Genomic DNA, 27,468 nt, shown 5'->3' with positions numbered 1-27,468 from the left:
GGGTCTATCAATCTGACCCCGGGCAACACATCGATCACTCGTTTTGATGTTCCTAAACGGCTCCACACCTATCAACTATAATTGGTGATCTCGGAACACTGGCAAGAGGAATGTGGTCCTATTTTTTTGAAAATAATGACAAATCACCACAATTCTAAAAGCGGAGCAACGCACGGTTCAGAGAATGAGCCGAACTCATGTTGACCTGAGTTCAGGATGCGTACGGTTACCTTAGAGCAGTAGGCCTACATGCATCATTGCCTGCCTCCATTGCAATATGTTCCGTTTTACACAGCTTCTAAATCATTCAAATTTCTAACAGATTAGGATGTCTGCCTGATGTTCCGTTCTATTCACTATATTTTCCTGAAGTAATTGGCCCCTTTCGACGTTTTCCTGTTTTTACATTTGAAGAAAAAGCCGTTTCGAGGAAACCGTTACGAGAGCCCTGATGCTGCTGTCCGAGAGTAAACGAGGGTTATTGAGGATATCGGCAAAAACACTCGCGCCGACATGTTTGAAATGTCACTATATCTACAGAATGTTAAAGTGTGTCGCAGCTTAGAAAGGCCCGGGATCCTTCGAGAAAATGGCGTGGTCAAATTAACGACCCGGGTGAGCTGTGCGCTAATATGAGATTCTAAGGACTTCCAGAACAGCCCTCGTATTGAGGCATTCTCCTATTTTGAACAAATATATGTTTTTTAAAGCCTAAAAATCAAACCACTTGACCTACATACTTGAAACTTTGTGAAACCGTGGAACTCATGTAAGAGTTATTAGCATATTAGAGGGTGGTATGTTTTGGGGTCACCCTGTGTATATGTATATACTGAAACACTGAGAAGAAGAGGTCTCAAGTTGTTGCAAAGTCCACAGTTCTACTCAGGATCAGGATCAGGATCGATACACTGCAGGAACCTTTTTATGTTATCGTCGCAACGGAACTGACTGTGACGAGAGAGCGCAACCCCAAGTTTAAAAATTTTGGTACCTAGTTCCGGGAATTACCATTTTTGTCCTTGTCCTCTTCCGATAAGGAATAAAAGGGTATGGTTTGCGCATATGTACATGCACATTATCTACGTATATGTACATATACATTATTTACAGGGTGAGGTAGTAGGAATTATTGGATCCTAGCCTTTCCTCCTATTTCTAAGGAGATCAGTTATAGTGGGGTTAGGGGGGGCAATTGGAGAACAGGAAGCGGCATCCGAGTGACAAAAGATCATAAAGTATTGACACGTACAGAGCTAACTAGTACATTTGATATTGTACAAACAATCACTGATATATAAAGAGGAGAACACAGGAAAAAACAAATTACAATTGTGTGTTAAAAATGTAAAAAATGTAAAAATGAGTCAAGTATTCCTAACAGCATGACTTAAACGGAACTTTTCTCCTTTTCAAGTTTTTTGTCACGTTTGCCACACTCTAAACCTTTTCAAGTTTTTTGTCACGTTTGCCACACTCTAAACCTTTTCAAGTTTTTTGTCACGTTTGCCACACTCTAACCACTTTCCCTTCTTTCTTTCTTTTCTTTTTTTTTTCTCTCTCTCTCTCTCTCTTTATGTTGGGGGATTGATTGGGTGTAAAACACAAGTTCATCACAGCTCTGTGTGTGAAACCACAGGAGCTTGTGAAACTGACAAAAAGTGATAACGAGCAACTGCCCGATACGCAAAACGCATGCCCAAGAAACCCACTCCACATTAGCCCTCGGGGATTCATACTAACACCACTAAGCCCTCGGGGATTCATACCAACACCACTAAGCCCTCGGGGATCCATACCAACTTTGTTGTCGTAATACCGCCAACTTTTGCACATCAATTTTACAAATCACCACAAATGTCACATTTATAAATTTGAGTCGTGACGGTTTTACAGTCATAACTTTATTGATTGAGTAAGAAAGTGCAAGCGAAAAGAGAACTGCGGATATAGACCACTTTCCGGTATTGTATGTCCACGTGACACGTTTGCAGACGCCGCATCTTGACCACAGGCTGCAAGCCACACGGCAACACTGAAACCTGAGGCTTTGTGGGTTAAAGATCCTTGCAAAGACTGTTCTAGTCTGTCTTGCAAGGATGGGGCGCGACCAGGGCGGTGTCCGCCGCCGAATTAAACATGGCAAGGATTTATTACCTAACGAAGAACCGCATGATCCGGACTGGCCGTATGCAAAAGGACACATGGACTGGTCTGCGAAGCTAGTCGGCTTCGCTGTAGTTGTGATTTCTCTGTCGCTAGTGGCCTACTTCAGGTACCAGCAGCACTTGCGCGACATTATCATCACGCCGCTCGATGCACCCACCATAATAGCTTCCAATGCCTCGACTCCTGCCGTCAATCCAGACAGATTCTGGGGCACTTACAGGCAAGTTTGGTCGGCTGGGTCATGGTGTAAGGGAGGTAACTACTGTCAGGTAATCCAAACCCAGTCAAGGAATCCCCATTATTAACAGCTATTGTGTTTTCAGCGTAGCAATAGGGCCCGATATTTAGACGAGACAAGTACAATGCTGACGAGTCGAAGAAGAGTCGCATTATACTTGTTCGAGTCTAAATATCGGACCCTATTGCTACGATGAAAACACAATAGCGTTTATATAGCTATTCTGACATTAAATTCTGTGTTAAAATCATGTTTTTGTCGGTAACAAGTACCAGAATGGTCCATGTCGTTGATTGCAGACGACGGTTCCCTTTCCGCATGAAGCCACGGAAATAACCGAACATTGAAAAACCCACGGACATGTATTACGGAGAAAACTCGAGATAACCGGATGCTTAGCATTACGTCAATATGTTAGGAATCATATGACGTCATGACGTATCATGCTTGCCTACGTAGATTGTATGTTCGAAAGTCTGACTTCTGTTGGGAATTCGCGTGGTGAAGACTGCGGTAAATCTGTAGATGATAAGAGAACAAGGATTGTCTCAGAAGAAACGACGAAATGTTTCAGACCGGTAACTTCATTTCAACATTGCACTATACAATGGACGTTCTATGTGACAGGAGAGTTTGCTGATTTTGTGTTAAACATTGGAGAGATCGTCTGCTAGAATCAGAGATAGGTCTCTTCAGATTGCAGCTTCTGGAAATGTGCAAGGTTTGTTGCCTGTTAAAGAACTGGATTTTACACGTAATGTATGTCATGTACAGTAAGCAACAACAAAAACACACACAAAGCAAATGTCATCGTCTGTCGACTAGTCACAGGAACAAACCTGGCGAGGTATGCGTGTACTTTATACACGTGGAAGAAACCGGAACCATGCGTCTTTGTTTTTGCCGATATCGTTTGGATATCGGCAAAAATGGCCGACTTTCGTAGCGTTATGCTTTGATGATCGGAAAAGGGATGTGTGAGACCATCCAATCACAGCCCCCGAATTCCCCCACGTGTCCATCAGAATAGCTATATATATCTCTATCTATTTTACTACCAGTCCCAGAAACGTAAGATCCTCTCCTCTTCTAATCCTATCCTGAGAAAAAAAGCCGAATGTTAAAGTGGTAGTACTTGTTATAGGCTTTGCAACTTTCTGCACTGTCATGCACAAATCAGTCAACATGCAATGACAATGTATTGGGGCAGAGACTGATCTATAGATATAGTTCATACTATTTGAATGATTCACACAGTTTATGAAAGTCCACTGATTGAGTGATTCCATCCCCGAGTTGGTTTTTTTTAGTTACTATTTCTCAGTACGTCAAATTCTGGGTAACCCCCTCCTCCTCCCCTCCTCCCTTCCCCTCCCCCCTCCCCTCCCCTCCCCCCTCCCCTCCCCCCTCCCCTTCCCCTTACACACCCCATCCTGGGCAGAATGCATGTACCGAATTACCAGAACTTTGACTTATCCCTGTTTGTTTTTGTGAGCAACGTTTTTGTGATTATTTTTCTATGAATAACTTGCTCAATTACCGTAAAATCCCTAGCATAAGCCCACCCTCTAGCAAACGCCCACTCCCCACTTTGGGCCAAAAGTTGTGCACAGGGGTAACAGGGATGTTGCTACAAATTCATACCTATAGGACAAATGTCCTGAGTTCTTCAGCATCAATAGGACATTTGACCGCTTTCAGAAAGTTTAATAGGACATTATGAATTTGCGCCAAACAGCTTATAACATTCCATGGAATTGTTCCAAAGTCATGCGCCCACACACACACGCACATACACCCACGCGCGCGCGCTGTAGAACACACACATAATATAGTAAATACATCAACACAGTGTGCGTATAATGTTGTATTTGTTTAGTTTCAAAGAAGCCACAAAAAAGAAAGCAACATGAACAACTTCAGAGCCGCTGGAGTTGTCTCCCGTACTCTTGTAGCATGCACTGATCTATTCTAAAAAGAATCCACTATTTTTAGATCAGTGCGCTGCACCAAGACGGTTATAAATACCCAAACTGCGCATACCGCAAACGGTTCGGGAATTCCCGACAAAAGAAAAGATCCGCACGCGGCACTGGCAACTTCAGTGTCAGCTGAACACGAGAGCGTTCGGTCTTTTAGAAGATTTGTATCTTGAAATGAAAATTAACGAATATCGCGCTGTCCGAAGGAATGGAGTACATATCGGACAATGACCACGCTCAGGCTAAAACGATAGGACATCTGACCGACATGCGGCAATGTGAATCGGACATTTGGGGATTTTCATCAATAAATGTCCGATGTCCGACGCCTAATGACATCCCTGGGGTAACTACCTAGCAAACGCCCACCCTGATTTTTTCAAAGAGATTATAGGCTCACTTTCACCAGGATTTGTGCAGACAGTTCTAAAAGTCATCTTTTTCCCCTTCTTTACCTTTTCGTGTTTCTTTCCTTTTTTCGTATTCTTTGTCCCCTCTCCTCACTTCCACCCATCGTTCATGTTTTTTCGAGTTTCTGTTCTCTTTTTTTTCCTAAGTTTGTGGGTTTTTCTTTCTCAGAAAGATTGGGCCTTTTGAAGACAAAATCCAAGTTCAGTTAACGTTTCATTTCCAAAGACGATCGTGTAATTTCTTCCCTGTACAGAAAAAAAGGGCTTCATTGGTGTTGACATTTCGACATTTCATCAAGTTTCTTTTTCCCGGAATTGTGTTGTTATTGTTTGTCCTTGCAAAGGTCTGGTGATTTTCTTTTTACTCATAAATTTATATGAATGACTATGCTCATGTTGTTTTCAGAAGAGCCAGTCCTTCTCTCTCTCTCTCTCTCTCTCTCTCTCTCTCTCTCTCTCTCTCTCTCTCTCTCTCTCTCTCTCTCTCTCTCTCTCTCTCTCTCTCTCTCTCTCTCTCTCTCTCTCTCTCTCTCTCTCTCTCTCTCTCTCTCTCTCTCTCTCTCATGGTTGGCTTTCTTTGCCTCAAAGTCCTTTTTTTTCTTTTTTCCTTCACTTCTACTCACACGACCTAACTTACATGCTTTCTGGGTTTGTATTCACTCAATTACACGGTTGAGCACAAAACTTACTTTGTGCAAAGGGGTCTATCCCTAGCAAACGCCCACCCCCCAATTTTGCCCTAAATCTGTGCACAGGGGGGGTGGGCTTATGCTAGGGATTTTACGGTAGTAGTTAAACATGTTTTTTGGAGGGTAATTTTGCATTAGGAATTGGGACAGAAAACATAGCTAATGAATAACAGAGAGATAATTTTGTGAGGGCTTGGATGCTGCGATTTAAACATGCCTCCATAAATAACACATTATCATATATATACTGTTCAAAAAAAGAAACGCATAGTTGCTACTTGCCAAATTTGTTTTATTTTTCGAAAAAATTAACAGAAAATCCAATATTTAGATTATTTGTTTGAAATTTGGTATGGACACAGTTGAATGCACACACAGTTCATTTGCATCTTCAAATCAATCAGTCAATCAATACGATTGGGTGCCGAGGCTGTCAAGTCAGTAGGGGGTGTGACTGCCTTGAGCAGCAACAACTGCCCGGCACCTTCTGGGCATGGACTGGATCAGATGCCGGATATCTTGCTGTGGGATGGTGTCCCACTCCTCCTGAAGCGCCTGCAATAGATCGCGGTGATTTGCCGGCGCTTCTTCTCGCCTGCGCACACGTCTGTCCAATTCATCCCAGAGGTGTTCTATCGGGTTCATGTCTGGCGACATGGATGGCCAGGGAAGCACCTGGACATGGTGGTCGGTGAGGAACTGGGTGGTGAGTCGTGCTGTGTGCGGGCGAGCGTTGTCCTGCTGGAATATGGCATCCTGGTCAGCCAGAAGAGGAAGGGCGTGTGGGCGCAGAATTTCCTCCACGTATCGCTGGGCAGTTATGCGCCCTTGGACGTGCACCAGGGTGCTCCTTCCAGCGGTATTGATCGCCCCCCACACCATGACGCCTCCACCACCATGAACGGGTGCCTCATCCACACAGTTGGGCGCGTAACGTTCGTTTACTCTCCGGTAGACCCTCCTCCGACCATCATGTCGCTGGAGCAGGAAGTAGGACTCGTCGCTGAACCACACGTGTCTCCAGTGATTCCGGACGGTCCGGCGAAGGTGCTGGCTGCCCCACTGCACTCGGTTCTGGCGATGGCGGCGGGTGAGGACAGCTCCTCTGTGAGGTCTGCGAGCTCTCAAACCAGCTTCATGCAGGCGGTTCCGCTCGGTCTGGTCCGATAATCGGTGTGGCCCGGGGAGAGCCTGGACAGAAGATGAGGCCGACAGGAAACGATTCCGGAGGTGGCGGAGCCGTATGAAGCGGTCGTGAGCAGCAGTTGTCGCCCTTGGTCTTCCCGCTCGTGGCAAGTCAGCAACGGAGCCAGTTGCTTGAAACCTGACCCACAGTCTACTGATGGTGCTCTGGGACACGTGGAAGTGCCTGGCGATTGCACTTTGACTTTGGCCTGCTTGTAAATGACCCAATGCAATTTGGCGGTCTTCTCTGCTCAATCGGGCCATCTTTCGTCGCTGAATTGTCGTCTGATTTCTTTGTGGCGAACAATCCGCTTTTATGGGTTTTGGAAGACATGGTGAGAGCTCAATATTCCCCGAGTTTCACGAGATTACACTGAAGCATGACGAGTGGTCATGCCAAATGAGCAATTTTGACATTGTAGCCACTGATAACGCATGCGTCACGTGCAGAGCTCACTTATCGACGACCAGATAAACATTTTCTGCAGTTTGGTGGATATCCTTGTAGCCATATAACTAAATTAACCAAATATTACAAGCTATGCGTTTCTTTTTTTGAACAGTATATATATATTTGCAGATCGCAGACATATTTTGGACTGAAAACACGCAGCCCTAAATCGCCGGTGTTTGGCGCTATGTGGCTGACCCAGTTCACTAACAAGATGCCTCCTCCCATTCGACACTGGTGTGACCAAGGTGATAATCTGCTGGGCTACAGCTGGCTCATGCATGATGGAAAGTCTTTTGGTGTTCAAGAACTGGAGGAGCCTACGTATACAGTGAAGACAGAGTTCATCAAGAGGGCCGGCGGTGACCATGGTGGTGAATGGACGGCTAGAATCACCATGACCCCAAAGGTTAGGCTGTGAATGTATTAGGCCAAAACAAAAAAATAGTCTGTTTTCGCGTGACCCTAGACTTTTTTTTGCATTTGGGGGAAGAAAAAAAAAACAAAACTGTTTTTTGAGTCACTTGAGAAAAAGTGACTCTATGTAATCGGTCAGTGTTAGTCTGTCCGTCCGGCCGTCCGTAGACACCACCTTAACGTTGGACTTTTCTCGGAAACTATCAAAGCGATCGGGCTCATATTTTGTTTAGTCGTGACCTCCAATGACCTCTACACTTTAACGACGGTTTCGTTGACCTTTGACCTTTTTCAAGGTCACAGGTCAGCGTCAAAGGAAAAATTAGACATTTTATATCTTTGACAAAGTTCATCGGATGTGATTGAAACTTTGTAGGATTATTCTTTACATCAAAGTATTTACATCTGTAGCCTTTTACGAACGTTATCAGAAAAACAAGGGAGATAACTAGCCTTTTCTGTTCGGCAACACACAACTTAACGTTGGGCTTTTCTCGGAAACTATAAAAGTGACCGGGCTCAAATTTTATGTGAACGTGACTCATTGTGTTGTGAATAGCAATTTCTTCCTGTCCATCTGATGCCTCATATAATATTCAGAACTGCGAAAGTGACTCGATCGAGCGTTTGCTCTTCTTGTTTTGCAAAATAACGTAAAAATATGGTTTTGGGGGGGGGAAAAAAAAAAAAAAATCCCGACCTACCGACCCTATTTTTTTGGCCTATGTTACCGTAAACAGACCTATTTTTTTTTTGGCCTTACTATTAGTTTTTTGTGTGTACTGGTAGCTGATTCAACCCTAATATGGGTGTATACTGAGATAGTATTCATGCATTATGTAAACGACATTGTACGTGACATAGAATCTACGATTAAGCTTTTTGCTGACGCACTAGCATGTACTTGTCTTTAGCCAATCACAACATCCGTGCCGAAATTTTAAACTCAGATCTTGAAAAAATTGTAAATTGGGCAGAAACATGGAAGGTAGCATTTAACCATGCAAAAACTGAATTGGTGAACTTTTGTACACAAAGAACCCCTGATATCGCAGATCTAAACTTTGGCAATACCATCCTTGAAAGTTCCCAAAATCACAAACACTTAGGAATAATAATACAAAACAACTGTAAATGGGATGAACATATAAAATCTCTTGTTGCAAAGTGCAGAACTCTCGTAGCTTGCTTGCGTACATACAAATATAGACTGAGTCGCAAATCATTTGAAATTATGTTTAAATCCTTCATTCTACCACACTTTGATTATTGCGACATAATATGGGACAATTGTAGCAAAACCCTAACAGATGAACTCGAAAAGTTAAACCTAGATGCAATACGAACAATCATCGGATCTGTCCGCGGAACCAGTCACTTTAAGCTTTACGGAGAATCTGGACTCCAATCATTATCTGAAAGGCGTAACCGTCATAAACTAACAATGTTCCATAAAATTATTCACGACAAGACCCCCCCATACCTACAAGCAGCACTCCCACCTCTCGTAGCAGCCAACAACCCCTACCACAGACGCCGCCCCTTAGAACGAAGTATACCCCCACATCGAACAGAAACATACAAAACATCCTTTTTTCCTTCGACAACAGTACTCTGGAACCAACTACCTGAACAAATACAGTTAACTGACTCCCTCGGGGAATTTAAACATTACTTAACAAAAGACGACACACAAATTCCCGTTTACTTCTACAGTGGCAGTCGACAAACACAAATAATCCACACAAAAATGAGACTTAATATTAGTGATCTAAAGAAAGACTTAGTTGAGCGACACCTTGCGGAAAACAGCGTATGCGACTGTGGTGATGGAACAGAAACTGCAACACACTTCTTACTAGAATGCCGTTTACACTTAGCTGCAAGAAACAACACAATCAACAAACTAACCAACAACCTCATACACACAGATATTCTACTTCATGGAAACCCCTCCTTGCAAACAAAAATTAACAAAAAAATCTTTTTAACAGTGCAGGAATTTATTGGACAGTCCGGCCGTTTCGAACAGATAAGAGACTGTGCCAAAAGGTCAGGTGTCAATATAACACTTACCTCGACAGTACTATTCTTGCACATTATCTATTATAGGCCGAAAAAATTGGACAAAACGCTGCGTGGGTACAATTATCTCCCATAACCATGCGCCACCGTGGATCCCAAGCACTGTCTGAGTGCTTCCCCCTTACAGGATGTAGGTGGCGCGTCCTCTTTCTTTTTTCGCGCGTGACAGTAGGCTGTGTTTCTGCTGCGCTCCCGGATTATTTTGGATTCTAGAGTCTTCTTTTCTGTGTGGATTACCACCTGTTGGATTTTTGTGTGTTATTCCACTTCTGGCTTGAGGCTACGTTGTTTTTCTTCCAACTTGTGCCTCCGTTGTTGTGTGGCGGACTCGGCGTGCCTACCGTCCTACTTCGTGGTGACCGGTCGTCTGCTTCTCGTTTCGCCTCATTCACTTGAGTATTGACCTAATTTTCTATTGAATTTTGTTAATTCTCGATTTTTTAAGGGTACGTACAGGGCGAGGTAGGATGTCTCGTCTTGTTTTGGGCTCTGGTTCTACGGAACCAGAGTCTGCCGGGGGCAACCCTTCTCCGGGCGCACAGCGTCATGTTTTGCGCACGGACAGGGGGACCTTTCGGCGCTCCGACTCTCCCTCCCCAAACGCTTTGCGTTTGCGGCGAGGGAGGGCGGAGAAAGCCTGTTTGAGCAAGCTCAATGCGAGCTTGCTCAAACAGGCTGGGCTTGAACCTGGGACTTCGGGCGGGGCTGCGCCGTCGAAGGTTCGGGGAAGGTCGAGGGGAAAGAAAAAGCGTCTTTCTCCTTCTCCTTCCGTGGAACACGCTTCCCCCCCTTCGACGCCGTTGTCCGGCCCTCAGTCTCAGGCTTCAGCTCCTCCCGGTTTCAAGCCTGGGGGGAAGGTTTCCTTCTCCTCCCTGGCTCGAATCCGGGGGCGGGTCGATTCCCAACCCTCTTTGGGGGTTGGTGAATCTGATCTAGGGGCTACGGGAGAGACTCAGGTTTCGACTTCTTTCTTTTCCGGTGCCTCTCCTGTGCCCTCCTCGGTTTCCACCGCTGTGGAAGCCAGGAGGGACACGGGTCCTCGCTCTGGGCCCGTATGCATGAACTAGAAGTAAGAAACACTGGAAGTAGAGGCCTCTTTTCGAAGTGGGAACTCCCGAAGTCAACTTTCTAACACTGTTCACAATGCATGAACTGACTTGAACGCCAAAGTAGTGACAGCGAGAGTATTAAGGTCAAGGTCGGGGAAATTGGGGGAATCCCTACTAATACGCATGCGCACGTTTCTATCAACATGGCAGTCAACGAAAATGGCAAGGCACGTGTGCCGCTCAAAAAGAAAGTAGACACGGAGGGGCGTTCTGCGCCTTTTTCAGATGGTGAAATTGCTGTACTCTTGACAGAAGTGTTTTACGAAAGAACGGTTATTCTGTCCAAATTTCAGAACAGTCTAACTGTTAAACATAAAGACGCTGTCTGGTCCAAAATTGCCAAAGAAGTGTCGGTCGCTCTCTCTCTCTCTCTCTCTCTCTCTCTCTCTCTCTCTCTCTCTCTCTCTCTCTCTCTCTCTCTCTCTTACGACACACGGACACGTACACTCATGCACATACTGACACTATGACACAAGTGACACTGACGGCACACATAAACACACACACACTGCACACACACACACGCGCGCGCGCTCGCGCGCACACATATACACACACACACGCACCCATACACGCACGCACACAGTCACAAACAAATAACCACACACTCACTCTCTCTCACTTTCTCTCATTCTCTCTCAATCTACACTCATACACACACTGAAACTATGATGACACAAGTGACACGTCACACACACACACACACACACACACACATACACACACACACACACACACACACACACACACACACACATACTCACCGTAGTGACACACATAATTATACACACGCGCGTACAGTTGAAAGTCAAGACATGATAGGATTTTTTCAAAGCATAGGAAGGTTTCTTTTGCAAATGAATAAAATTAACACAGAGGCAAAACGTTTTTGCAGCCGGAATGCAATTGCGGAGGCTTAAAAAGGAAAAGATTAATAAAAAAAATATATAGCTCTTGGCGGAACTTGAACCCGGAGCGAATGAACGAGAGTCCGGAACCGTTACCACTGCACTATGTTACTCGTGTAGAATAGAGGCATGATGAAAAAAGGCATTCTGAGTTATTCAGTCGTGCTGGTTTGAAAGCTCGCCACCTTCGCCGAATGACTCGAGCACGTTTTTTTCGGTCAGTAACTGATCGAACTGTCGCTTTTGAGTCACTCTGTTTTAAGCATTTCACCTAAATTAAACAAGAATGTCACAGTCCGTGTCTATGGTGCAAGGTAGGAGACCGTCTCATTGTAGCCAAGTTACGACAGTTGCTCGATTGACGCATTTCACGTCTTCGATATTGTGTCTGAGATCATTTCCCAATGAGCTGCCTTTAAAAACGGAATGTCCTGCAATTGTAGTATGCGCTGGAGGTTTCTTTTGGATGGGTAAGGACCCTTGAGATGCGATATCGTCGTATAATTATGTCAAGCGAGAGGCCCTTGACATTGGAAGTGGGAACTTCGAAAGCAAAGTTGCCAGCTACTCGGTATGCACGAGCTAAATTGACCGCCGAAGTAGTGGCTTCGAGAGTTCTGAGGTCAAGGTCGAGAAAATTGGGGGAATCCCAATTAGTGCGCATGCGTTTGTAAACGGTAGGCTTGGTGACCAGAAGAAACGAATCTCATCGCGAGTTCGTAAATGGGCAAACGTTGATCGCGCTGTAGCTTTTACTATAATTGTTGTTTTTAACTGGTTGAACGAAAGCTGTGATAATTGTCCTTAAATAGAATGACTGAAATAATGATTTCGTTGACCAGAATGTTGGGGACAATAAAAAAAGGTTGTTTATGTGGTAGCGAAGTCGGTTAACTTAAAACTCTTTTTGTAGTGTTTTTTTTTAATGATTGTGTATCGGTAAAACTGCTGGACAAAAATAGTTTGGTCAGAGCGAATGTTTGTGTTACTGGTAAATTTAAAAAGGCAGAACTCCATTTTTTGGGAATCAAGATATAAGGTGTAGTGAAAAGAAGATAAGTTCAGCGAATTTCATATTATTTGAGAAAATGTGTGTCCGAATTTTTAAAACAGAAAAATTGTTGTACTTAGGTGTTTGTAAATTACGTTTGTCCTCGTTAATTGTGAAGAGGATGTATGTTTATATAAAGTTCAAAGTCAAGATTGGATTTTTGTAGCCTACGTGCGTGTGTGCATGTGTATTAGACATAATACATAGACATAGAGCACTTCAATCTCAATTACGATCAACTCGGGTGTGGTGAATCACAATAAACAGCATAAAACGTAAGAACATGAATAAAATATCAAGGCGCAAATATAGTCAGCTCATCATAGTGTGGGGAGTGGGTACACACACACACACACACACACACATACACACACACACACACACACACACCGTCGAACACACACATAACATCGAACACACACACACACACACACACACACACACACACACACCGTCGAACACACACACACCGTCGAACACACACACACCGTCGAACACACACATAACATCGAAAACAAACACACACACACACACACACACACACACACACACACACACAATGCAGACACACACACACACACACAAACACACACACACAAACACAAACACACACACAAACACACACACCCACACACCCACGGCACGCGCGAACACGCAAACAAACGTATGAAGGAACAGACGCACAATTATACCCGCACGCACGCACACACAGGCAGACAAACACACACACACACACACACACACACACACACACACACACACACACACACACACACACACACAGATAAAGCAATGACAAAAAAAATAGCAGAAACTTACACTTCAACACTCGAACACACACACACACACACACACACGCACACAAACACACGAACGCACGCACACAAACACACACACACACACGCACACACAGTCACACATGCACACAACGACGCCCATTTTCATAGAAACACAGTAACCCCCTCGTATAAGCGGGAATGAAAGAGTGGTGGCCAATGACCCAGAACAAACAAAAGTCAAAGCTGGCAACTCAGGTTTGTATTCAGGGAAATTTGCACGAAATGCATGCAGAAGATACGACTTTTCCCTCTATTTTCTCTCTTTGGGAGCGTCAGCTCGGTTTGACATGAAAAACTGAAGAAAAGCCCTGCCTTTTTGCACTGAGAAACTGTGGAAGTAGCGTGTTTACTACTGGGTCTGGCTGTAGTACATTTACCCTCATTTACTTCCTCGTTAGCTTCCAAAGTAAACTCTTTTTTCGTCCCATGCATGCGAAAGTGAGGATGTACTTCCGATGTCACTCAAAACTTTAGAAGTAGTCGCAAAATACCCTGAGTTACTTCCTCGCTTTGCTTCGAGGTAAACCCTTTTTCCGGCCCATGCATACGAAAGTGAGGCAAGTACTTCCGATGTCACTCAAAACTTCGGGAGTTGTCGCGAACTTCCCCCATAAGCATACGGGCCCTGAACTCCCTCGCTGGGTCGTCTACTGCTGTTTCGACAGTAGTCTCGGACTCATGGGGGGGGAGATCGGAGGAGATGACGGGGTCTATGAATTCCCTCCCCGCTGGGGTTGGGATGCGAATTGACCCCGTTCAGGGCGGTCCTGTGGGGGCAGTGGTTTCAGGCTTCGTGCCTACGACCACTGCTACTACGGTTCCCTCTGACGTCCGTGTGACTGGTGGCTGTCCCTCTATGAAACGCTCCGGCCGACTAGTTACTGGACGTGGAGGTGTTCGACAGAACGTGGTACTTCTGTCGAATGGTCAGGGCGACGGGAACATTGTTTCTGTTGCTCAGACCGACACCTCCGACCGGACCGTCTTGACCCCACGCCATTCCTTAGCGTCTGGTGTTCGGGTGACGGATGGTCCGGACCAAGGGTCCGGAACGTTCCAGGCTTACGGGTCGGGATCGAACCGGACCCACGGGTCCCGACTGGACTTGACCTCCGGGTTTGGTCCGGACGGGACCCATGGTACGGGACCGTACCGGACCTTAGGGTCCGGTGCGGGACAGTACCTCTGGCCCTTGCCGGACCCCCGGACCTACGGGTCCGGATGGTACGGTACGGGACCAGTGGTCCGGTCGGGACCGGACCACCCGACCACCTCTGTTGGTCCGGGTGGTCTGGCACCGAACCGGAACACACCGGACCACCGGACCTACGGGTCCGGATGGTACGGTACGGGACCAGTGGTCCGGTCGGGACCGGACCACCCGACCACCTCTGTTGGTCCGGGTGGTCTGGCACCGAACCGGAACACACCGGACCACCGGACCTACGGGTCCGGATGGTACGGTGTTTCCACGTCCGGACCGAACCACCCGAACACTTTTGTGGGTACGGATGGTTCTGTGCCGAACGGGACCTCCGGATGGTACGGGACCGGACCGGACCACCGGACCGGACCGGACCACCGGAACACCGGACCACTCGACCGGACCGGACCGGACCACCGGAACACCGGACCACCCGACCGGACCGGATCGGCACCCCCGACCGGACCGGACCATTTCTTTTCTGATCAGACCCGATGGGTCCCTGTTCAGTCTATAAATGGCGGGGGTTCGTTGGCTGGACTGACCCAACAGTCGCAGGGTTTTTGTTGTTCTCTCCCTTCGGCTGCTGGAGACGTTTCGTCTTTGGGGCAGGGGTCTTCGCGGCCTCTTGCTTCAGTGGGCGTTTCGTCACAGCCTACTTCATCACTTTCGGCTCCTCCCCCTCAAGCTTCCTACACTCCTGCTGTTGAGGAGTTGTCGGGAAGTGAAGAGGAGAGTGAGTCAGAGGACGATGGGGAGGAGGATCAGGGTCGCCCTGAGGTTAACACTGATCCTCTACCCTTGCCGGTTTCTGATGGAACTTCCGAAGCTATGCTTCGTACTTTCCAACAGTACATGACAGACATCACGCGGCGTCTTGACGCCACGGATGCCTCTCTTAAGCGTCTGTCGTCTAGTGTTCCCAACCCTTCGGTTGACACACAGGACGTGGAGTCTGAGGACGAGAGGCAGGAGGCTCTCCCTCGCACAGCTAGAAGGACGTTTGAACAGTTTCAGGACGTCCTTCCCTCCGACGCCCTCTCGTCCTTGGAGTCCGCTTCGGCCCGGGCGCGGGAGGCACACGCCGCGTCTGCCGGCGGCTCGTTTTATGAACGATCCGGCCGCCAGCAATTCGCGTTCCACCCTAGTCTTAGTGCCACGGTGGAAGCGGCAGCACATCGCCTGAGGAGTACAGATTCACGTGCGAACGCGACCTATGTTCCTCGGGAGGACGCGGATTCAGTGCCGTGCTTTCCTTCGGGAGGCGCACCTCCACTGTTTCCTCGTGTCCAATCTGTTTCGTCCCTCCCTTTTCCCTTTGACTCTCGAACTCTCCCTTTCCAGACTTCGAGTGTTCAGGGTGGGGCTGACGGTGATGTGTTCGTTGGGGAGGTGCCTTCGGTCAAGAAGGTGGAACTGAGCTCTGCTTCGTTCCACAATCTTGAGGCCACCGTTTCTTCCATTGTCGAGGCCCAATCACAGGCCTTGACATGGATGAGCACGCTGTCCACACTGTTGGACCCTCCCGATCGGGCAGAGTCCGATTCCACTCGGGTCCTTGACACGGTTCGAGTGGATCGGGCTTTGCATGCCGTGCGATCGTGCGTGACGACTGCGGCAGAATTGGCCATTGGAACACGGGTCCACTTGTTGGCCCTGTTCCGTGATCATTTTCTGGCTACTTCTTTAGTGCCTCCGGATATGAGGAAGAGTCTGAGGAACACGTTTCCTCAGCCTTCTTCCCTTTTTCATCCGGGCACTGTCCGTTCTGTGGTGGAGTCCACACGCCAGAGGAACACTGATTCTCTGATGGTTGGCCTCGCTGCTTCGGCGACGTCGGCGGGGAGTAAGAGAAGTGCTACAGTCACCTCCAGCTCCCAGCCTCAGAAGAAGAAGAAGAAGAAGCCAGTTTCACTGCCTCCTTCTTCCTCCTCTCAGGCGCCTGTCGCGTTCCCCCCTGCGGCCCCGGCTTCTCGTGCTCCCAAGCTCAAGAAGAAAGGTGCTCAGACAGGTAAGGGTAAGCAGCACCACCAGGGGGGTGGTCGCAAGCCTGCGCCTGCCCGCCAGCAGAATTTTCAGTGAGTCCCGGCCCTACGTTGACGCCCCCTCAAGTTGCCCCTCTTTCGTCCGTCGGTTCCCTTTTTCGGGCCCGCGACATGTGGGGCAGACTGGTCTCCAACCAGTTTATCTTGAGGGTGGTGGGGTCGGGGTTTTCTCTACCGCTGTCGTCACAACCTCCATTGTCCGCTCTACCTTTGACGTTCCCCCCTCCTCGAGACCCTGCCAGATGGCAGGCTCTTCAAGACGAGGTGAACTCGTTGGTCGAGAAGAAGGCTGTCTACCCCCTTTCTCAGCCTTCTCCGGGGTTCTACTCCCGCCTGTTCACCGTCCCCAAAAAGGACGGCAGGTTCAGGCCGGTGTTGGACCTCTCCACCTTGAACTTGTACCTTCGCAGGTACAAGTTCAAGATGGAAACCCCTTCGTCGGTCCGGTTGGCCATCCGGCCAAACGATTGGGCCACGTCTGTGGACCTCCAGGATGCTTACTTCCACATCCTGGTGGCCCCGGGGTACCGACATCTGCTCCGGTTTGTTTGGGAGGGCACAGTGTTCGAGTTTCGGGCCCTCCCATTCGGCCTGTCCTTGGCCCCGCTGATTTTTACAAAGGTGGTCAAGGAGCTGGCGGCGTTGGTCAGAGCTCAGGGTGTGCGTCTGCGTCAATATTTGGACGATTGGCTCACCCTGGCCCAGTCTCGCGATCAATGCCTCCAACACACCCGGCAGGTCCTGGACCGGACCCATGCTTTGGGGTTCCAGATACAGTGGCACAAGTCGGACCTCGTGCCAGCCCAGCAGTTTTGCTACTTGGGGATGGCGTTCGACACAGTGCTTTACACTGTGTCTCCCTCCCCGGACAGAATCCTCTCCCTGAGGCGAAAGATCCTCTCCATTCAGGCTTGCCGCGCTGTTCCTCACAGACGGCTGGCGGAACTGTTGGGTTCCATGGAGTCTGTCGCTCTGCTGCTGCCCCTTGCAAGGCTACACAAACGTCCCCTGCAACGGGCAGTAGCAGATCGGACTTCCAGGCCTCTCGATTACACCGAGTTGGTCCAGATCGGGCCTTGGTTTCACGAGGCTGTAGTCCAATGGCTGGACCCGATCTGGCTCAACTCTGCGGTGCCTATCCAACCGAGACGGCCGTCTCTCTTCCTGTACACCGACGCTTCTACGCGGGGTTGGGGGGCCCACCTGGACCTGCACGAGGCCCAGGGGGTCTGGACCCAGGAGGAGTCCCTCCTACACATCAACTTTCTAGAGTTGGAGGCGGTTCGTCGGGCTCTGCTGGAGTTTCGCCTCCTGATTCGGGATCAGGATGTGTTGGTCCACGGGGACAACACCACATGCCTAGCTTACCTTCGCCACCAGGGGGGCACCAATTCTCGGTCCCTCTCCCTGTTAGCGGAGGAGATTCTGCTCTGGTGCCAGACCAATCAGGTCCGGATGTCAGTCTAATTCGTTCCGGGGAAACTGAACGCCCTGGCCGACATTCTCAGTCGGGGCGATCAGGTTCTCCCCACAGAATGGACCATCGCTCACAACGTTCTACGGCGTCTGTGGGCAAGGTGGGACCGTCCTCTGATCGATCTGTTCGCAACTCGATTCAGCGCTCGGCTTCCCAGGTACGTCAGCCCCTTTCGAGACACGAATGCGTTCCACGTGGACGCATTCACTCTCTCGTGGAGGCTCCTCGATGCTTACGCCTATCCCCCGACATCTCTGATTCCGAGGGTACTGGCAAAGTATCTGCAGGAACGGCCAAGACTGATTTTGGTCGCGCCTTACTGGCCAACAGCTCCGTGGTTTCCAGATCTTCGCGGTCTCACCCACGTAGACCCTCTACCTCTGAATCTGGACGGGGGAAGTCTGCTCCAGCCTCGATCAGGCCTCCCTCATCCACGTCCAGAGAGTCTGTGCTTGACCGCATGGCTCTTGTGCGCTCCAAACTGCTTGCACTAGGATTGCACAAGAGTTCAGTAGAGTTTTCCTTGAACGCTAAGAGGCGATCAACTAATCAGCTCTACGACTTACGCTGGAGAGCTTGGGCCTCCTTCGCCTTGTCCAAGGGGATAAAGCCGCTTTATCCCTCAACACAGGACTTGGCCAACTTCCTGGTGGAAGTGTATCAAAAGAAGAGTCTTTCTTCTAAGACTCTTCTTGGATACAAATCTGCCATCACTTCCACGATTGCGGCTGCTACTGGTCGCAGACCTGAACACTTGATCAGTTCCTCCCTCATTGCTAATGTCCTTTCGGGTATTAGCAATGCAGCGGTGTCTAAACCTCGGGTTTCATTTCCCAAGTGGGATGTCTTCCTGGTTCTCAAACTCCTGCGTAGCAAGGAGTTTGAACCCCTGGCAGGCATTAGTATCAAGTTCCTGACTTTTAAGACTGTGTTCCTCATCGCTTTAGCCACTTGCCGTAGACTCAGTGGTATTCAAGCTTTGAGTGGCCTGGAATTTGACATTGAGTTCACCACACATCAGGTGACGTTGGCTTTCCTACCAGACTTTCGAGCCAAGAATCAGAATGCCTCGGAGTTGTCCAAACCAGTAGTCATTCAAGCCTTGGCTCCCACTCTTGAACATGATGACCCTGATCGCTTCCTCTGCCCAGTACGTGCCCTTAGAGTGTACCTGGATAGAACACGTAGCTTTCGGTCTTCTAAGCGGTCACTGTTTGTCTCGCTTAATCCGAAGTACCAATCGGATATTTCTAGACAAACTTTAGCTCGTTGGCTGACCTTGCTTATCAAACAGGCTTATGTTCATGCTCAAGTGGATGTGGTCCCTGACATCAGGGCACACGAGATTCGGGCTATCGGCTCCTCGTTGGCGCACGTGCGGGGTGCCTCGCTCCAAAGCATAATGGCGGTCGCGTTCTGGAAGACTCCAGCCACGTTTATTAACCACTATATGCGAGACTTTTCCAGTCTCAGGCTTGACCAGTCGTATGGCATTGCCAAAGCAGTGGTTGCCAGCATGGTCACGTCAGTCTAAGGTATTTTTCTTGGGTATATTTTCTTTTACGGTAGTACTGTTCGAAAATTGCCTGGGTATCTTAATCCTTGGATTTAAGTGATTTTGATTAAGGAGTTTAATACTCTACATATCACCCTCACACCACTCTGGTATTCTGTGCAAGAATAGTACTGTCGAGGTAAGTGTTATATTGACTGTAAGGCTTCTTTTTAAGCCTACTGTCTATATGATACTTACCGAGACAGTACTATTAGAGTTTCCCTCCCGCCTCCCCTCTTGATATGTTATGGGCTTTTTGAGGGTCTGCAGCTCATAAAGAAAGAGGACGCGCCACCTACATCCTGTAAGGGGGAAGCACTCAGACAGTGCTTGGGATCCACGGTGGCGCATGGTTATGGGAGATAATTGTACCCACGCAGCGTTTTGTCCAATTTTTTCGGCCTATAATAGATAATGTGCAAGAATAGTACTGTCTCGGTAAGTATCATATAGACAGTAGGCTTAAAAAGAAGCCTTACAGTCATGTCTACTGTCCCGAATGACACACGATTGCTGACATTTCACCATTGCCAACAGAATAAACAAATAAGAAATAGGTAGAAAATGAATGTGAAAACTGACTTTAATTGTTGATCAGTATTTTCTATACCACTAACAAATAATCTACTTGCACATAGCTGTTTGGCAAATGTATGTTGCATGGGACACACTGACATGAAAGTGGAAGATGTTTTTCCCTCTAGAGAAACTACATATCAAGTTACACTTTTTGTGCTCTTCCATTCCAGTTGGCAATCAATTGTTAACGCATGTTATTAGAAAAAATAGAACGAAAACAGATTAGATAGAATGAAAAATGTACTGGTGATGTCATTTGGGACATACTGACATGAAAACGTCACCTTTTGGCACAGTCTCATAAACATGTAAAGTGAAAGCAAAATCGACACGTCTACTCGTCTCTCTCTCTCTCTCTTTCTCTCTCTCTCTCTCTTTCTCTCTCTCTCTCTCTCTCTCTCTCTCCCTCTTTCTCTCTCTCTCTCTCTCTCTCCCCCTCTCTCCCCCTCCCTCTCTCCCTCCCTATCTCTTACTCGCAAACACCATAAATATTATATATGTATTCCCAAACGGATTTTTGTTTTGATGTACAATTTTCATTCAATTTTCTTTTCATGTTTGCAAGCTTTTCATTTAAACTGTACAATAGCCGCCATTTATATTATATGTAATTTTCTAGAAATAGTGAACACCACTATAAGCATTATGCTTGTTGTTGTTTACTCAATATGCGTTTTTTGTAAATAATGCACAAACGTTAAATAAAACAGTTTAAACCAGATAGTATTCATGCATTAGGCCCAAAAAAATAATAGGTGTGGTTACGGTAACATAGCCAACAAAAAATAGGGTAGGAAGGTAGGCAATCATTTTTTTTTTTTTAAACTTTTTTTTCTAATGTGTACAAATTAAACCTACTTGACAGGGAAATAAGTGTGCGACTCGGGCGCTTTCGCTTTCATTGCGTTTTCTGCACTCGTTTACTTGTTTTTTTGTGTATTTTTTTGACAAATGTAATAAAAAGTTATAGGGTCGGCCCCAAAAAATAGGGTAGGTCGGGTTACCGTAACCACACCTATTTTTTTTTTAGGCCTTATGTACTCATTGATTCTCACAGCTCAGACTGGGAATCCTGTGAAGATTCTTTTTGTAAAATAGTTGAAAAGATTGCAGGAGTTTGTTCATGCAGTTGAAGATGTTAGTCAGACCAGGAGAAAGAATGTAGAAAAGCTCAGTTGTGCTAAATAAAGAAAAATAAACAATAATTCTGACATCAAAAAGAGCACCCCTCAATTGTAATTTACAGAAGATCTCTGAAAGATGTCAAAATACTGTGTTTCTCTTACTTTTTAAAATTTGTTGGAGTAGCATGTTTATATCATTTAAAAAAAAAAAGAAGCATATATTGATTGGTATATCGGAGCATACTACTTTTAGCAGATCCATTTAGATCGCATGTCAGATAGCATAATGCTTTGGTTGGAATTGTGTATTTTACGATATTATAGATCAAGCCACAGACTGTGAGTGTGAGACATGTTCCCTTCTCCTCTCTGTTTTCAGAAAACCAACCAAGCCGTGGTGGTGTCTGGCATGTTTTACGTGGCCCTGGATGGGCAGGGGTCGCTGCAGCCCGTGTTGAAACGCAACGTGCTGACGGAGGTAGCTGGCGAATCTGAAGAACTGGGATCTTTTTCTCTCAAGTTTCCACGGGCCAAGACAGAGAACCAGAAAGGGTCCCACCTGATCACATACGCCCCGAATTTGGCTCAACTGACTGACACCACAAAAGCTAGCATGAGAGTTGAGGCGTGGGACAAAGCTCGCACACAGCCGTATTTCACTCTCGGTGGCCGCCTGGTGCCCAAAGATGCTCCAGGGGTTAACTTTATCATCAAAGAAGTTACTGGCACCCTCCCCTTGGAAATGGAAATCATTTTTGAGTCGGGCAGCTTTCACAACAGACCTAACACTTTGGAAGGGGAAGTGTTTAGTGCTGCTTTGAAAACCCATGTGGGCGCCTTCAACAAGAAGTTCACAGACATTTTCCAGCTGGAGAAGAAAGGATACGGTGAGAAAGAAATCCATGTGGCCAAAGCAGCCCTGAGCAACATGATAGGCAGCATCGGTTACTTCTACGGTTCTTCGTTGGTTCAGTCTGAGTACAACAAAGAGCCAGTGAACTACTGGGAGGCGCCTCTGTTTTCAGGCGTTCCATCCAGGCCTTTCTTTCCCCGTGGCTTCCTGTGGGATGAGGGTTTCCACAACCTGCTGATCAGTCGCTGGGACGAAGGCCTGTCGCTGGAGATCATCGGTCACTGGTTGGACCTCATGAACACTGAAGGCTGGATTCCCAGGGAGCAGATTCTAGGGGTGGAAGCTCGCGCCAAAGTGCCGGCAGAGTTTGTGGTGCAGCGTAACAAGAACGCCAACCCTCCCACCTTCTTCCTCCCCCTCAAAAAGCTCATTCACAAGATGGTGGGCAGCACAAATTCTCGGGATCAGGGGTACCTGGAAGCGCTCTACCCGCGTCTGAAAACTTGGTACTCTTGGTATAATACTTCACAGGTGGGCAGCGCAGGGTCAACATACCGTTGGAGAGGCCGTGACGCTAAAGCGGTCAACCAGTTGAACCCTTTGACACTTACCTCGGGCCTTGACGACTACCCACGTGCGTCACACCCAACGGACGATGAGCGCCATGTGGATCTTCGTTGCTGGATGGCCCTGGCGTCTGGAGTGATGGCGGAGATTGCCAAGTCTCTGAACAAGGACTGGCAGGAGTACGCCGCCACTCACCAGCTGCTGACCGACAACACTCTGTTGGACAGCCTGCACTGGTCAGAGAAAGGTCAGCAGTACAGCGACTATGGCCTCCACAGTGACAGGGTCAAACTGGAGAAACCTCCACCCCCTCCCCACCTACAGCCTGGTCAAAGACCACCTGACCTGCCCAAGATCAGGGTCACCGTCTCACAACCGAAGCAGAAGTTTGTGGACGCTTTTGGCTATGTTAGTCTTTTTCCTTTCCTTCTCAAGATCGTCAACTCTGACTCTCCCAAGCTGTACAAAATCTTGACGGATTTAAAAGACCCTGGACTGCTGTGGAGTGAGTATGGCCTACGTTCACTGGCTCGCCTGAACAAGCTGTACAATCGCTTCAACACTGAGCATGATCCCCCATACTGGCGCGGACCCATCTGGATCAACATGAACTACCTGGCCTTAGGGGCGCTTCATCACTATGCACACACCTCAGGCCCCTACAAAGAACTAGCAGGGGAAATCTACAATGACCTGCGTGCAAACCTGGTCAAGAACATGGTGAAAGAGTTTCAGAGGACAGGCTACATCTGGGAAAATTACAGTGACAAGACCGGTGAAGGTAAAGGAAGTCATCCTTTCACGGGATGGTCTGCCCTTCTGGTGTTGATCATGGGAGAAGTTTATTGATGTGTGTTTATGTGCTTTTGATATTGTGGAACCCCCCTGTTTAGGCCTCCCGATTAAAACCTCAACCCTCCCTTTTAAGACCTGCTTTTTCAGATATTCTGTTCATAACCTCTGTACATCCATCCCCCATTTTAAGAGTCCCTCCTTTTGTTAGACCTGGGTTTTGTTCTTCAAATTTGTGGTCATAGCAAGGGGGTTCCACTGTAGCCAGAGGTCTGTGTGCGAGGCTATTAATATTAATCTAAGGCAAGCAGGGTTCCTGTACGCTTGTGTGTGAAAGTGCGCACCTGTTGCAACTGTACAGAAATCAATGGATGTTTTATTGCAAGTGAAGTCCTTGTGCAAATGTTGCAATGAAAAAATGAGTCACGGTACACATGTGTATTGAGTGTATTCTTGAATGTAACTGTTGTAATGCTGCGCCCCTTGAAAGTTACAAATATGGATGTTCTGTCTGTCTGTTTCACTTTCAGTGTTTGTTTGTACATCTGCTATGTGTATCTCTTTGTGTGGGTGTTTGTACATCTGCTATGTGTATCTCTTTGTGTGGGTGTTTGTACATCTGCTATGTGTATCTCTTTGTGTGGGTGTCGGTGGTAGCAAAGAGAACAGGCCTACTATATTTAACTTCTAGTCTACTGTTGGTGAATTAAGAATGTATGATGAATACGCAATGTGTGCCAACTGTATGATTTTGAATTGGATGCACCAGTGCTCCTGCAGCTGTCAATCCTTCCCTTTTCTTTACAGCATGAATGAAACTAGGTGTCGCAGATTGATATGTTTTTCCACACAGAACCATTCAGATTAACAGAATTTGCTGTTCACCCCAAAAGAAGAATCTCACCACTACCTCCAATTGACAACAGACAGAGTACACACAGTCAACCAGGGTTTTGCTTTGATTCTTTTCTTCTTCTTCTTGTCGATCACTCAGATGGAAAACGCCGGTTCTCCGCGCAAATGTTGCCGTGCGCAGTAGGTCGTCCAGACTGCCATAGAGCTTCCCTTGCACCGTGGTCGCCTCCGCCCAGATCTGGCTCCTGAGGCCATCGTGTAGGAGGCAAGTCTGCAGCAGGTGTTCCGTTATCATGCTGCCTGTTTGACAAGGGCACTGGTCTGACTGGCCAATTGATTCTTTTCTTGAAATGGTCAGGTGCACAGAACATCTACATGTACCTACGAGTTAAATTGTCACCAGTCTTTCTTTCTTTTCTTTATTTGGTGTTTAACGTCGTTTTCAACCATTCAAGGTTATATCGCGACGGGGAAAGGGGGGAGATGGGATAGAGCCACTTGTCAATTGTTTCTTGTTCACAAAAGCACTAATCAAAAAATTGCTCCAGGGGCTTGCAACGTAGTACAATATATTACCTTACTGGGAGAATGCAAGTTTCCAGTACAAAGGACTTAACATTTCTTACACACTGCTTGACTAAAATCTGTCACCAGTGACTGCCATTTTTCTTTTATATTTTATTGTTTCTATGGTACATGAATATATTTTTTCCATTATTAGTTTGGGCTCACCAATTCATTTTACCAGATATCCAGAACTAGACCTTTGTTTGGTATTTATGGTGTGACATTGGTTGACAGACCTCTCTGAAGTATGCTCTGAAGTGAAAGAGTCTGTTGTTGTTTAATCTGACAAATACTGAAACTTTGTTGTTTTATGAATGAAAGAATGTCAAAGTGTGACAGTGTTATTTTACCAGTTTTCTCTGTTTGTGTGTGTGTCCATACGAATGTCATGTGTTTTGATTGACATCAACGAAAGTGTCACTGACAGCGTATCTCATTCACTGATTCAGGGCACTGTCATTTAAAATTGCTTACATTGGTTATTTTGTTCCAGATGGGCAAGAATGCCTGATAAACTCCTCGTCACAAATTTACCCAACCCTGGATGTTGTCGGTCCATATGGACCCAGAAGGGTCTTTAAATGCTGATTACCCATTAACTATTTTGAATTTTTCAATGAAATTTAAAAAATGCTTGAAGCACCCAAACTACTTTCTTTTCGCAGTCTGGCGAAGCTTAACATACTAAATCCAAAATTTTAATAATAAATTTTCATTTAATTAATATACTTACCCAACTCACATATAGCAATTAACTCTAGTTCAGTGCTGGTAACGCTGTACGCGTTCCCCTTGGTAACAAGGGAGACCACCCTAAAAAAGAGTGATCCATCCCATAATATCAGACCGATGTCCGGTCCAACATCCGTATGTGTGCGCATACGCCGCCATTTGTATCATTCGAACGAAGCCCAACTCACTACTTTTTTAGAACCCAATACCACCACAGCGGGGAGGCGGGAGGGTTTAAACGATGTGAGTTGGGTAAGTATATTAATTAAATGAAAATTTATTATTAAAATTTTGGATTAAATTACATATTATTACCCAACTCACATATAGCAGATTGCTACTATAGGTGGTGGGTACTTACCAAAATCTAGGCACGCAGGACTTTTCCCGCCGCTACCATGGCAGGCAGCGCGGAGCTTCCATCCTGTCTTACAGAAGAGACGTCTCTGAGGTAATAATTGACGAAGATGTCCTCAGAGCGCCAGTACGCAGTTTCCAGTACCTCGGCTAGCTTGCCGGACCGAAGAACTGCCACTGAGGATGCCCAGGCTCTCGCCTCATGGGTTCTAGCCGCGGTGAGAGGCAACACTGCCCTAACGTCACCCGACTGCAATTGCCACCAGGCATATGCTCGCTTGATCAGAGTGGAGATCCATTTGGTCAGTCACCTTCGCTATATCCTTACACCTAGCCGTGTTTAAAGATATGAAAAGAAGTTTTTGACTTTCTGACCTAACAGGCCGAGTTCGAGACAGGTAACATCGGAGAGCTCTCACGGGACAATTTGCAATATCGGGATCTCCAGGAGCCAAAATCTTGCTCAAGGGTGGAATGCGCAAGGTTGGAGAAAGCTGGCCAGCCGGGGACAAATTTGAGAGAAATGGAACCATCCTTTTCGAACGCAATATCCTTGTCTAAACCCGACAAAGAGTGCACCTCACTACCTCTCCTCGAAGTAGAGAGAAGCGTTAAAAACACAGTCTTACGCGTCAAATCAGCCAAACTGGCTGACAAAAGAGGCTCGAACTCATCCGAGGCTAAGAAACGTAAGACCAAAAACAAATCCCACGCAGGGAGAAGCGATTTTGAACGAGCTGCTAAAAGGGCAGCCCCCTTAATAACACTAGCGATAACCCCTCCGAGCGAAATTTTGTGGCCTAATTACGCGAGAGTTGAAGAGATCGCAGACCTCCGGACCCTAATAGAAGAGGGAGAAGCCCCCTGATCAGCCAACCAAGACAGATGGTTGGCTACATGAATAGACCTAGGTGAAAGAGGTTTAACCCCGTTAAGCGCGCACCACCTAGACCAAGAAGCCCAGTGCGATGAGTAAACCGAAGAAGTCGATTTTCTATGTGCATGTCCAACGAATCTCAGAGTAGAGGAAGAGGCCCCTGCCCTACGCAAAGCGCTTCGGACAGAATCCACGCGTGAAGGGCCAGGATCTGTGGGTTCTCGTGCTGAACGCCTGACCGAGGCTGCACGAGATCTCCTCTTTTCAGGGCGAGAGGGATCGGGGGCCGAACTGCTAGACGCAGTAGGTCGGGAAACCAGTGCTGGCTTGGCCACAGAGGAGCGACCAGAA

General features: G+C 47.1%; 1 protein-coding gene across 1 annotated transcript; it reads left to right on the top strand.

Moving 5' to 3' along the window:
• Positions 1-1,907: 1,907 nt before the first annotated feature.
• LOC138981202 (mannosyl-oligosaccharide glucosidase-like) lies at positions 1,908-26,244 on the top strand. Its single transcript, XM_070354047.1, has 3 exons — positions 1,908-2,389; positions 7,254-7,533; positions 21,897-26,244. Exons 1-3 carry the CDS (start codon positions 2,100-2,102, stop codon positions 23,784-23,786), a joined length of 2,460 nt encoding a protein of 819 aa, XP_070210148.1. The 5' UTR covers positions 1,908-2,099; the 3' UTR covers positions 23,787-26,244.
• The last annotated feature ends 1,224 nt before the right edge of the window (positions 26,245-27,468 follow it).

This window comes from Littorina saxatilis, linkage group LG12, assembly GCF_037325665.1.
Source record: "Littorina saxatilis isolate snail1 linkage group LG12, US_GU_Lsax_2.0, whole genome shotgun sequence".
NCBI lineage: Eukaryota > Metazoa > Mollusca > Gastropoda > Littorinimorpha > Littorinidae > Littorina > Littorina saxatilis.
This window is presented reverse-complemented; position numbering and strand designations above follow the sequence as displayed.